The sequence below is a fragment of the Bufo bufo genome, chromosome 1 (assembly GCF_905171765.1).
Source record: "Bufo bufo chromosome 1, aBufBuf1.1, whole genome shotgun sequence".
NCBI lineage: Eukaryota > Metazoa > Chordata > Amphibia > Anura > Bufonidae > Bufo > Bufo bufo.
Window position 1 is genome coordinate 6,813,109 of NC_053389.1, and position 13,234 is coordinate 6,826,342.

General features: G+C 52.2%; 1 protein-coding gene across 1 annotated transcript in view; it reads left to right on the forward strand.

Moving 5' to 3' along the window:
* The first annotated feature begins 341 nt into the window (after nucleotides 1-341).
* Nucleotides 342-13,234, forward strand: part of TMEM145 (transmembrane protein 145) — a 59,489-nt gene continuing 46,596 nt past the window's right edge. Inside the window, exon 1 of the mRNA XM_040415486.1 lies at nucleotides 342-541. Within this exon, the coding sequence (XP_040271420.1) occupies nucleotides 443-541 (99 nt within the window). The 5' untranslated portion in view covers nucleotides 342-442. The remainder of the gene's footprint in view (nucleotides 542-13,234) is intronic.

Here is a 13,234-nt window from a genome sequence, read left to right on the forward strand (position 1 = left end):
GAGATCCCCTCTGCACCCTGAGGTCCTCTGCACCCTGAGATCCTCTGTGCACCCTGAGATCCCCTCTGCACCCTGAAGTCCTCTGTGCACCCTGAGATCCTCTCTGTACTCTGAGATCACCCTCTGCACCCTGAGATCCCCTCTGCACCCTGAGGTCCTCTGCACCCTGAGATCCTCTGTGCACCCTGAGATCACCCTCTGCACCCTGAGATCACCCTCTGCACCCCGAGGTCCCCTCCTCGCTGACCCCCGCCCGCAGCCCCCCCGATGTCTCCGCAGTGCTCGCCCCCGTCTCCCGTGCCCGCGCTCTCCCCGCTCTCAGCTCCAGTGACGGCCCCGGATCCGGTGTCTCCATCAGCGGAAGATTCCGCATCCAGTCCAGGTGACCGTGCGGCGTGTCCCGGCCTCCTCCGCCCGTCTCTCCCGACCCTCCGGCCCGGTAATGGGGCCCCCAGCGGGCCCCGGGCTGCTCCTGCTCCTCCTCGGATCCCTGCGGTTCTGTGCCAGCAAATATGTGCGGGGGAACCTGAGCACCAAGGAGGTAAGTGGGGCCCCGACCGTCACATCCACCTACCGACCCGTCACATCCACCTACCGACCCGTCACATCCACCTACCGACCCGTCACATCCACCTACCGACCTGTCACATCCACCTACCGACCTGTCACATCCACCTACCGACAGTCACATCCACCTACCGACCTGTCACATCCACCTACCGACCGTCACATCCACCTACCGACCGTCACATCCACCTACTGACCCGTCACATCCACCGACCGACCGTCACATCCACCTACCGACCGTCACATCCACCTACCGACCCGTCACATCCACCGACCGACCGTCACATCCACCTACCGACCGTCACATCCACCTACTGACCCGTCACATCCACCGACCGACCGTCACATCCACCTACCGACCTGTCACATCCACCTACCGACCGTCACATCCACCGACCGACCGTCACATCCACCGACCGACCGTCACATCCACCTACCGACCGTCACATCCACCGACCGACCGTCACATCCACCTACCGACCGTCACATCCACCTACCGACCGTCACATCCACCTACCGACCTGTCACATCCACCTACCGACCCGTCACATCCACCTACCGACCCGTCACATCCACCTACCGACCCGTCACATCCACCTACCGACCGTCACATCCACCTACCGACCGTCACATCCACCTACCGACCGTCCACCTACCGACCCGTCACATCCATCTACCGACCCGTCACATCCACCGACCGACCGTCACATCCACCTACCGACCTGTCACATCCACCTACCGACCTGTCACATCCACCTACCGACCCGTCACATCCACCTACCGACCGTCACATCCACCTACCGACCGTCACATCCACCGACCGACCGTCACATCCACCTACCGACCGTCACATCCACCTACCGACCGTCACATCCACCTACCGACCCGTCACATCCACCTACCGACCGTCACATCCACCTACCGACCCGTCACATCCACCTACCGACCGTCACATCCACCGACCGACCGTCACATCCACCGACCGACCGTCACATCCACCTACCGACCGTCACATCCACCTACTGACCGACCTGTCACATCCACCTACCTACCAACCTGTCACATCCACCTACCTATCGACCTGTCACATCCACCTACCGACCTGTCACATCCACCTACCTACCGACCTGTCACATCCACCGACCGACCTGTCACATCCACCTACCGACCCTCACATCCACCTACCGACCGACCTGTCACATCCACCTACCTACCGACCTGTCACATCCACCGACCGACCTGTCACATCCACCTACCTACCGACCTGTCACATCCACCTACCGACCGAAGACCGACCTTTCACATCCACCTACCGACCGACCCGTCACATCCACCTACCGACCGACCCGTCACATCCACCTACCGACCGACCCGTCACATCCACCTACCGACCGACGACCGAACTGTCACATCCACCTACCGACCGACGACCGACCCGTCACATCCACCTATCTGTCTATTACATTTCATCTCTTCTCTCTTTATTTCTTGATTCACATTGTACGTCCTCTTGAGGCCTCGGTGGCCGCGCAGCTGTGGCCCCCTTTCTGTGCTCCTGGGGGCCCATCCTACTCGCTGGTGGTGTCGCTGCAGGATTTCGGATGAGATGCTCGGATTGGCTGGTTTCAAGTTATGGATGTAGCAGAGTTTAATTTGTCATATGATGCCGGGGCCCTAGGGCGACCCCAGCAGATTATAGGGACACCCCCACTGACTGTGACGCCGTGACATTCGGGGACACAACCACAGACTGTGACACTGACAATCGGGGACGCACCCACAGACTGTGACACTGACAATCGGGGACACCCCCACTGACTGTGACGCCGTGACATTCGGGGACACCTCCGCCGACTGATGTTTGTGCTGTTTCAGTCCCAATAATTCTCTGGCTGTTCTGTCTCCTGTTTTCTGGCTGTTTAAAGGCTACACCGAACTCACGTAAATGTCGCTCAGTGAAAAAATCTGCAATTTTTTGGGTGTTTTATACTCTTCACCACTTTTAAGATCTCTGCTTGCTGTCTGTGAATGGAAATATTCTTGTTTACATTGAGGGACCTGCGCAGTCCTCTGGGGACCTCCACATGGGGTGGACGCTCCACAGAGTTGTACAAGTGAAAGAAATCCACGGCGCGGATGTTAAATCTGACAGGTGTCAATTCACTCTGCGGATCTCCAGGGCAAAACCTGCAGCACAGGGTCTGGTAAAAGGCTGCACCCTTATACGTCTCATAGCTGCGGGTTCGCTACAATTGTATCCAGTTTAGACAATCCTCTGTGATATAAATAACTTCTAGACTGATACATTGTAGCAACATTGAAGACAGGAGCGATCTGCTGGTGGTGCATCTAAAACAGAGAAATATACTCCAGAGCTGCACTCACTATTCTGCTGGTGGAGTCACTGTGTATATACATTACGTATCCTGTACTGATCCTGAGTTACATCCTGTATTATACTCCAGAGCTGCACTCACTATTCTGCTGGTGCAGTCACTGTGTACATACATTACTTATCCTGTACTGATCCTGAGTTACATCCTGTATTATACTCCAGAGCTGCACTCACTATTCTGCTGGTGCAGTCACTGTGTACATACATTACTTATCCTGTACTGATCCTGAGTTACATCCTGTATTATACCCCAGAGCTGCACTCACTATTCTGCTGGTGGAGTCACTGTGTACATACATTACTTATCCTGTACTGATCCTGAGTTACATCCTGTATTATACTCCAGAGCAGCACTCACTATTCTGCTGGTGCAGTCACCGTGTACATACATTACTTATCCTGTACTGATCCTTAGTTACATCCTGTATTATACTCCAGAGCTGCACTCACTATTCTGCTGGTGGAGTCACTGTGTACATACATTACTTATCCTGTACTGATCCTGAGTTACATCCTGTATTATACTCCAGAGCAGCACTCACTATTCTGCTGGTGCAGTCACCGTGTACATACATTACTTATCCTGTACTGATCCTTAGTTACATCCTGTATTATACTCCAGAGCTGCACTCACTATTCTGCTGGTGCAGTCACTGTCTACATACATTACTTATCCTGTACTGATCCTGAGTTACATCCTGTATTATACTCCAGAGCTGCACTCACTATTCTGCTGGTGCAGTCACTGTGTACATACATTACTTATCCTGTACTGATCCTGAGTTACATCCTGTATTATACTCCAGAGCTGCACTCACTATTCTGCTGCTGCAGTCACTGTGTACATACATTACTTATCCTGTACTGATCCTGAGTTACATCCTGTATTATACTCCAGAGCTGCACTCACTATTCTGCTGGTGCAGTCACTGTGTACATACATTACTTATCCTGTACTGATCCTGAGTTACATCCTGTATTATACTCCAGAGCTGCACTCACTATTCTGCTGGTGCAGTCACTGTGTACATACATTACTTATCCTGTACTGATCCTGAGTTACATCCTGTATTATACTCCAGAGCTGCACTCACTATTCTGCTGGTGCAGTCACTGTGTACATACATTACTTATCCTGTACTGATCCTGAGTTACATCCTGTATTATACCCCAGAGCTGCACTCACTATTCTGCTGGTGCAGTCACTGTGTACATACATTACTTATCCTGTACTGATCCTGAGTTACATCCTGTATTATACTCCAGAGCTGCACTCACTATTCTGCTGGTGCAGTCACTGTGTACACACATTACTTATCCTGTACTGATCCTGAGTTACATCCTGTATTATACTCCAGAGCTGCACTCACTATTCTGCTGGTGCAGTCACTGTGTACATACATTACTTATCCTGTACTGATCCTGAGTTACATCCTGTATTATACTCCAGAGCTGCACTCACTATTCTGCTGGGGCAGTCACTGTGTACATACATTACTTATCCTGTACTGATCCTGAGTTACATCCTGTATTATACTCCAGAGCTGCACTCACTATTCTGCTGGTGCAGTCACTGTGTACACACATTACTTATCCTGTACTGATCCTGAGTTACATCCTGTATTATACTCCAGAGCAGCACTCACTATTCTGCTGGTTGTTTTTGGTGAGAGTCTGCAGGTTTGCCATCAGATACACCTCTGTAATGCAGGAGATGTTTTTTTTCCGTCAGATTACTGTACTGTGCCTGGTATAAAGTATACACTACACACATAGACTATGCCAGCAATGGAACTGGTAGATTTCAGCTCTGAAGCCTGCAAGTCTGTGGCTGCAGCTGATAATCATAGGCTGTATCTCAGGATGAGTATAAGTCACATCAGCTTGTGGGACTGCCGCCATTATTTATGGTGAATATCAAAATGAATAGACCCCCTCTTGTCTGCAGTGTAAATCTCGTGCCATTCAGTATTTGGCGCGGGCGCAGTGAGTGAAGTGCGCTCGCTGGCTGCCAGCTTCCTCACTGCGCCTGCGCTGAATACTGAACGGTGCGAGATTTACACTGCAGACAGGACCGGAGGTAGGAGACCGAGGCGGCCTGGCCCTTTCAATCTAGTGTAGCAGGGGGCGTGGCCAGAGGTGGGAGAACGGAGCCTCTAGGAGCAGAAACAACGCCCCCCCTGCACCTAGAGGCTAATTAGCATATTATAAAAGTTAGTTTTTCTCAATAATGGCGTCAGGCAGTGAGATGGCGCTAATATAGTTCCGTTCAGCTGACATTAGCACAGCGCTAACGTCAGCCAGCTTAATACCCATTTTTCAGGTGACAGAAACCCTTTAAGTTTTCCATGGAAGACCACCACCACATAGCGCCCCCCTTACTAAGGAAAGGTCTCAGTCACACTGTGTAGTTGAGGAGGAAGTGGGAAAGGGAAATGGGACCCACAGGCTTCCTCCACAAATGGGCAGGGGAAGCAGAACTTACAGGCTTCCTCTATGAGTGGGTGAGGGAAGCGGGACGCACAGGCTTCCTCTATAAGGGATCGAACGATATAGATTTTTTAGGGCCGATACCGATAATCTGTGAACTTTCAGGCCGATAGCCGATAATTTATACCGATATTCTGTGCATTTTCATTTTTGAAAAAAATTAATAAATTCCTACACAAATCTGCTGAAAATGAGCATGTTTATTGTTAACGTTTAGCTTCTTTTTTTGTAAATCTTTCTTTTTCATTCATACTTAATATTTTGGTGTTTGTGTTTTTTTAAACTATTAGCCCCCTTAGGGGCTAGAACCCTTGTCCTATTCCCCCTAATAGAGCTCTATCAGGGTGAATAGGACTTCACACTCTCCCCGCTGCTCTGGGCTTTGTACACACAGCATCAGGGATGTTACCATGGCAGCCAGGGCTTCAGCAGCGTCCTGGCTGCCATGGTAACTGATCGGAGCCCCAGGATTACACTGCTGTGGCTCCGATCAGAAGCTGCCACTGCCACCAATGATGAGGAGGGGACCCTGTGGCCACCGCCACCAATGACTAATACTGGGGGGCTTGGGTGGGGGGTGGGCGCACTGCGCCACCATTGTTTTTAATACTGGGGTTTGGGGGGGGGGGCGCACTGCGCCACCAATGAAGATAACTTGCCCATTAATTCAAATACAGGAGGCAGGTGCTGGCTGCATTATTATATAGCCGCACCCGACCTCTATGAGCGGTAGCTGCGATCCACAGCAGTTAACCCCTCAGGTGCAGCCGGGGTTAACTGCCACGGATCGCAGATACTTGTGATAGAGGTCGGGTGCGGCTATATGATTCTGCAGCCAGCTCCCGCCTCCTGTTGAATTTAAATGAATGAGTGAATTAACATCATTGGTGGCACAGTGGCCACAGCCCCTCCCCTCATCTTCTCCTCTCATTGGTGGCAGCGGCCCGGGGGGGGGACATTGCTTCCTTCTGCCCTGTGCTGCTGAGGGAACATGGATCACGCTGACAGCAGCACAATCCATGTTCGCAATTCGTTATTGGCATATTGGCAAGGTTAGATGCTGATACCGATAACTTTGAAAATCCTGAATATCGGCCAATAATATCGGTAAAACCAATAATCGGTCGATCCCTATTCTCTATGAGTATACAGGGGGAAGCAGGACTCACAGGCTTTCTCCAGGAGTGGGAGGGAAGCAGAACTTACAGGATTTCTCTATGAGGGGTGGGAGAATCAGGACTCACTGGCTTGTTCTGTTATTGAGAGGAAAGCAGGACTTTACAGGCTTTCTGTATAAGTGGGTGAAGGAAGGACTCACAGACTTTCTCTATAAGTGGGGAGAGGAAGCAGGACTCATACGCTTTCTCTATAATTGAGGGGGAAGCAGGACTCACAGGCTTCCTCTATGAGTGGAGAGGGAAAGCAGAACTTACAAGCTTTATGAGTGGAGAGAGGAAGCAGGACTCCCAGGGTTTATGAGTGGAGAGGGGGAGCAGGACTCACAGGGTTTATGAGTGGAGATAGGAAGCAGGACTCACAGGCTTTATGAGGGGGGAGGGGAAGCAGGACTCCCAGGGTTTATGAGTGGAGAGGGGGAGCAGGACTCACAGGGTTTATGAGTGGAGATAGGAAGCAGGACTCACAGGCTTTATGAGGGGGGAGGGGAAGCAGGACTCCCAGGGTTTATGAGTGGAGAGGGGGAGCAGGACTCACAGGGTTTTTGAGTGGAGATAGGAAGCAGGACTCACAGGCTTTATGAGGGGGGAGGGGAAGCAGGACTCCCAGGGTTTATGAGTGGAGAGGGGAAGCAGAACTCACAGGCTTTATGAGTGGAGAGGGGAAGCAGGACTCACAGGGTTTATGAGTGGAGAGGAGAAGCAGGACTCACAGGGTTTATGAGTGGAGAGGGGGAGCAGGACTCACAGGCTTTATGAGTGGAGAGGGGGAGCAGGACTCACAGGCTTTATGAGTGGAGAGGGGGAGCAGGACTCACAGGCTTTATGAGTGGAGAGGGGGAGCAGGACTCACAGGCTTTATGAGTGGAGAGGGGGAGCAGGACTCACAGGCTTTATGAGGGGGGAGGGGGAGCAGGACTCACAGGCTTTATGAGTGGAGAGGGGGAGCAGGACTCACAGGCTTTATGAGTGGAGAGGGGGAGCAGGACTCACAGGCTTTATGAGTGGAGAGGGGGAGCAGGACTCACAGGCTTTCACTATGAGTGGAGAGGGGGAGCAGGACTCACAGGCTTTCACTATGAGTGGAGAGGGGGAGCAGGACTCACAGGCTTTCACTATGAGTGGAGAGGGGGAGCAGGACTCACAGGCTTTATGAGTGGAGAGGGGGAGCAGGACTCACAGGCTTTATGAGTGGAGAGGGGAAGCAGGACTCACAGGGTTTATGAGTGGAGAGGGGGAGCAGGACTCACAGGCTTTATGAGTGGAGAGGGGGAGCAGGACTCACAGGGTTTATGAGTGGAGAGGGGGAGCAGGACTCACAGGCTTTCACTATGAGTGGAGAGGGGGAGCAGGACTCACAGGCTTTATGAGTGGAGAGGGGGAGCAGGACTCACAGGCTTTATGAGTGGAGAGGGGGAGCAGGACTCACAGGGTTTATGAGTGGAGAGGGGAAGCAGGACTCACAGGCTTTCACTATGAGTGGAGAGGGGGAGCAGGACTCACAGGCTTTATGAGTGGAGAGGGGGAGCAGGACTCACAGGCTTTATGATTGGAGAGGGGGAGCAGGACTCACAGGCTTTATGAGTGGAGAGGGGAAGCAGGACTCACAGGGTTTATGAGTGGAGAGGGGGAGCAGGACTCACAGGCTTTATGAGTGGAGAGGGGGAGCAGGACTCACAGGGTTTATGAGTGGAGAGGGGGAGCAGGACTCACAGGCTTTCACTATGAGTGGAGAGGGGGAGCAGGACTCACAGGCTTTATGAGTGGAGAGGGGGAGCAGGACTCACAGGGTTTATGAGTGGAGAGGGGAAGCAGGACTCACAGGGTTTATGAGTGGAGAGGGGGAGCAGGACTCACAGGGTTTATGAGTGGAGAGGGGGAGCAGGACTCACAGGGTTTATGAGTGGAGAGGGGAAGCAGGACTCACAGGCTTTATGAGTGGAGAGGGGGAGCAGGACTCACAGGGTTTATGAGTGGAGAGGGGAAGCAGGACTCACAGGGTTTATGAGTGGAGAGGGGGAGCAGGACTCACAGGGTTTATGAGTGGAGAGGGGGAGCAGGACTCACAGGCTTTATGAGTGGAGAGGGGAAGCAGGACTCACAGGCTTTATGAGTGGAGAGGGGGAGCAGGACTCACAGGGTTTATGAGTGGAGAGGGGGAGCAGGACTCACAGGCTTTCACTATGAGTGGAGAGGGGGAGCAGGACTCACAGGCTTTCACTATGAGTGGAGAGGGGGAGCAGGACTCACAGGCTTTCACTATGAGTGGAGAGGGGGAGCAGGACTCACAGGGTTTATGAGTGGAGAGGGGGAGCAGGACTCACAGGCTTTCACTATGAGTGGAGAGGGGGAGCAGGACTCACAGGCTTTATGAGTGGAGAGGGGGAGCAGGACTCACAGGCTTTCACTATGAGTCCTAGTGACATTCACACAGCTTTATATATAACCATACAATGCTGTATATTCCTGAGTTTAACATCTTCTCCATCTTTTGCTGTCGTCACTTTGGAGACCTGACGGCATAGTCTTCTGTATGGCACGTCCTGGTAGCTCCTCCCACTGCGACGCCGTCTGATCCTGATCCACACTGCACAGCCTCTTCCTTTGTATGTTCAGGTTACATGTAATTTGGCCGCTGCCCGGGGGATGTGGAAGTGGCTGCAGTGACCGCACATGAAGTGACTGTCGCGATGGCGCTGATGAGATGTTTATCAGGAGCGCCTATGTCCTTGAGGTTATTCCGGAGAATATTCCGTGGTTCATCCCTGCTGTTGCTGTAATTTGCGCTTTTTAGATAGCATGCGCTGGAGGACCTGTGAGGTTATGAGGAGGATTTGCAGGGATTCGGGGGCATTCTTCTCTCACTCATCTCTCGCCCTCTTATTCTAGGCATATCTGTTTTTGGGAAAGCTAGGTGACTTCCAATATGGCCGCCATTATGGAGATCTGAATGGTAAATCTGCTTATGCAAAACTTCTCTTTTATATTGATAACATTTATTACCATGACTGCCTGATCTATGGGGGTCTGGCTGCCAAGACCTCACTGCCGGTGGTCAGGAGCGCTGCTCCATCCTAGGGGTGGGGCGTTTAGGCATTCTCTCTCTGGGGGTCATTGAACCCTAATTTATACCTCCTTAGACCTTGTACTCAAACTCAGATCTGCATGGAGTGGTCTTTTAACTTGGAGGTTGAACAGCCGGGACCCTCATTGAATTTTTTATTTTTTTGCCCTTTACGGTGGAATTTTCTCTTAGGTCAGAGCCAGTGTTTCCGGTCCATCTGGTCCCTGTGTGTAAATCTCGTTGGTCTTCAGTCATTTCCTTAATGATCTTCTCGTATCTCCAGGACGCAGACGTGTTACTTCATAGAAGCCTTATGACGAGACGACTTGAAGCCTCGATGGATCACCGGGGAGAGACTGTGGACAAACCCTTGAAGGCAGACGTAGCCCAGGCATAAGGAATGCGGTGCAAACATCCCCAGGAGGGCGCTCCGTCTGGATCAGCTTCTGTTAATCTCACAAGACGACGATGAATGAAACAGCCTGGAGTCGACAAGCGCCCAAATCAAAGGCCAAAATAATCAGAAATGTACATATCTACACGTAGAGCTCCGCGGGTGCGAAGAGATCTAATGCACGGACGCCAAGAAGGGGCTTTTATCTGGGTCTGCCCTTGAGTTCTGAAAATCCTTAAAGGGATGCTTCATCTTAAAGGGGAGCTCCACCCATATAGAGGTTTAGTTGACCACAAAGGCATCAGCTGACGTATAAGGGGTGAGTTGTTCCCTTCTGTTAAGTGATTCCTTAAAGGGATATTTTGCTTGGACAATAATCAACATGGCCGCCCTGCAGCTATTTCAGAGGTAGTCACCCAGCTTTACAACTCAAGCAGCTCAAGGATTTCAATTTACTGGAAATGTCACGGAGACAGCCCCGCTCCATATGCCCAGTGTCAACCTGCAATGTCATATAGGAGGTCTACCGTATGGGAGTGCGGGGCTGCGGACAACGAACGGCGCTATCACACCCATCATCTTCATTCATCACATGGGCGGCCACTTACTGATCATCTCCATATTAATTGCCACAAGTTTGTTTTTATTGATAACGAGTTGTCACAGCGCCACCTCACAAGAGAACTGCCCCCCTTGTTGTCACAGCCACGCCTCCCAATTTGTTGCAGTCCTGCCTCACCAGTTGTCACGGTCACGCCGCCTAAGTTGTCATAGCCCCACCTCCCACATTATCTCAGCTCTACCTCCTAAGTTGTCACAGCCACACCTACCAAGTTGTCATAGTCCTGCTTCACAAGTTGTCATAGTCCTGCTTCACAAGTTGTCATAGCCGATCGGTTGTCATAGCCCCGACTCCCAAATTGTCACAGCCCCACCTCACAATTTGTCAAAGTTCCGCCTCCCAAGTTGTCAAAGACTCCCCCTTTAAGTCAGTGCTTCTCAATTATTTTCTGTCATGCCCCCCCTAGGAAGAAGAAAACATTTCACGCCCCCCGCGCGACTGTAAATAGTATCATTTGTCTATAAAATTGTTATAAGTACTGCTACTGGGGCTCCCTCTCTCCAGCCGTAGAGTTGCTAGGCAACCGACGCCGTGTGGGACGCCGCTTGTGGATGACGGACACTTATGGGGGGATCTGTGGATGACGGACACTTATGGGGGGGATCTGTGGATGACGGACACTTATGGGGGGATCTGTGGATGACGTACACTTATGGAGGGGATCTGTGGATGACGGACACTTATGGGGGGGATCTGTGGATGACGGACACTTATGGGGGGGATCTGTGGATGACGGACACTTATGGGGGGATCTGTGGATGACTGACACTTATGGTGGGATCTGTGGATGACGGACACTTATGGGGGGGATCTGTGGATGACGGACACTTATGGGGGGATCTGTGGATGACGGACACTTATGAAGGGATCTGTGGATGACGGACACTTATGGGGGGGATCTGTGGATGACGGACACTTATGGGGGGATCTGTGGATGACGGACACTTATGGGGGGATTTGTGGATGACGGACACTTATGGGGGGGATCTGTGGATGACGGACACTTATGGGGGGGATCTGTGGATGACGGACACTTATGGGGGGGATCTGTGGATGACGGACACTTATGGGGGGGATCTGTGGATGACGGACACTTATGGGGGGGATCTGTGGATGACGGACACTGTTATGGGGGGATCTGTGGATGACGGACACTGTTATGGGGGGATCTGTGGATGACGGACACTTATGGGGGGATCTGTGGATGACGGACACTTATGGGGGGATCTGTGGATAACGGACACTTATGGGGGGATCTGTGGATGACTGACACTTATGGTGGGATCTGTGGATGACGGACACTTATGGGGGGGATCTGTGGATGACGGACACTTATGGGGGGATATGTGGATGACTGACACTTATGGGGGGGATCTGTGGATGACGGACACTTATGGGGGGATCTGTGGATGACTGACACTTATGGTGGGATTTGTGGATGACGGACACTTATGGGGGGGATCTGTGGATGACGGACACTTATGGGGGGATCTGTGGATGACGGACACTTATGGGGGATCTGTGGATGACTGACACTTATGGTGGGATCTGTGGATGACGGACACTTATGGGGGGGATCTGTGGATGACGGACACTTATGGGGGGATCTGTGGATGACGGACACTTATGGGGGGATCTGTGGATGACGGACACTTATGGGGGGATCTGTGGATGACGGACACTTATGGGGGGATCTGTGGATGACTGACACTTATGGGGGGATCTGTGGATGACGGACACTTATGGGGGGGATCTGTGGATGACGGACACTTATGGGGGGGATCTGTGGATGACGGACACTTATGGGGGGGATCTGTGGATGACGGACACTTATGGGGGGGGATCTGTGGATGACGGACACTTATGGGAAGATCTGTGGATGACGGACACTTATGGGGGGATCTGTGGATGACGGACACTTATGGGGGGATCTGTGGATGACGGACACTTATGGGGGGGATCTGTGGATGACGGACACTTATGGGGGGATCTGTGGATGACGGACAGTTATGGGGGGGATCTGTGGCTGGCACTGTTACAGGGGGATCTGTGGCTGGCACTGTTATATATGTGCCATCCACAGTGCCCCCCCCAGCTCATAACAGTGCCATCCACAGATTCCGTGTGCCCGCCGCCGCCGTTTAAAGTTATTAAACATGCCCCCCTCACTCCTAATAGTACCGTATATCCGAATTTCTTCTGTATAATGCCGGCAGGCGGGCCCGGCGGCCGGCGCGTCCCTCAGTGACGTCACTTGTCTGCGCCGCCTACTTCATTCATAAAGCAGGCGGCGCAGACAAGTGACATCACTGAGGGACACGCCGGCCGCCCGGCACGCCTGCCGGCATTATACAGAAGAAATTCGGATATACGGTACTATTAGGAGTGAGGTGGGCATGTTTAATAACTTTTAATTCAATTAGTATACCGGAGGGAGCGGTGGGGCGGGGCTATAGTACAGTGACCGCACTGCCCCACCGATATTGCCGGCCCCCAGCTCCAGGCCCTGAACGAGCCCCCCTTTACG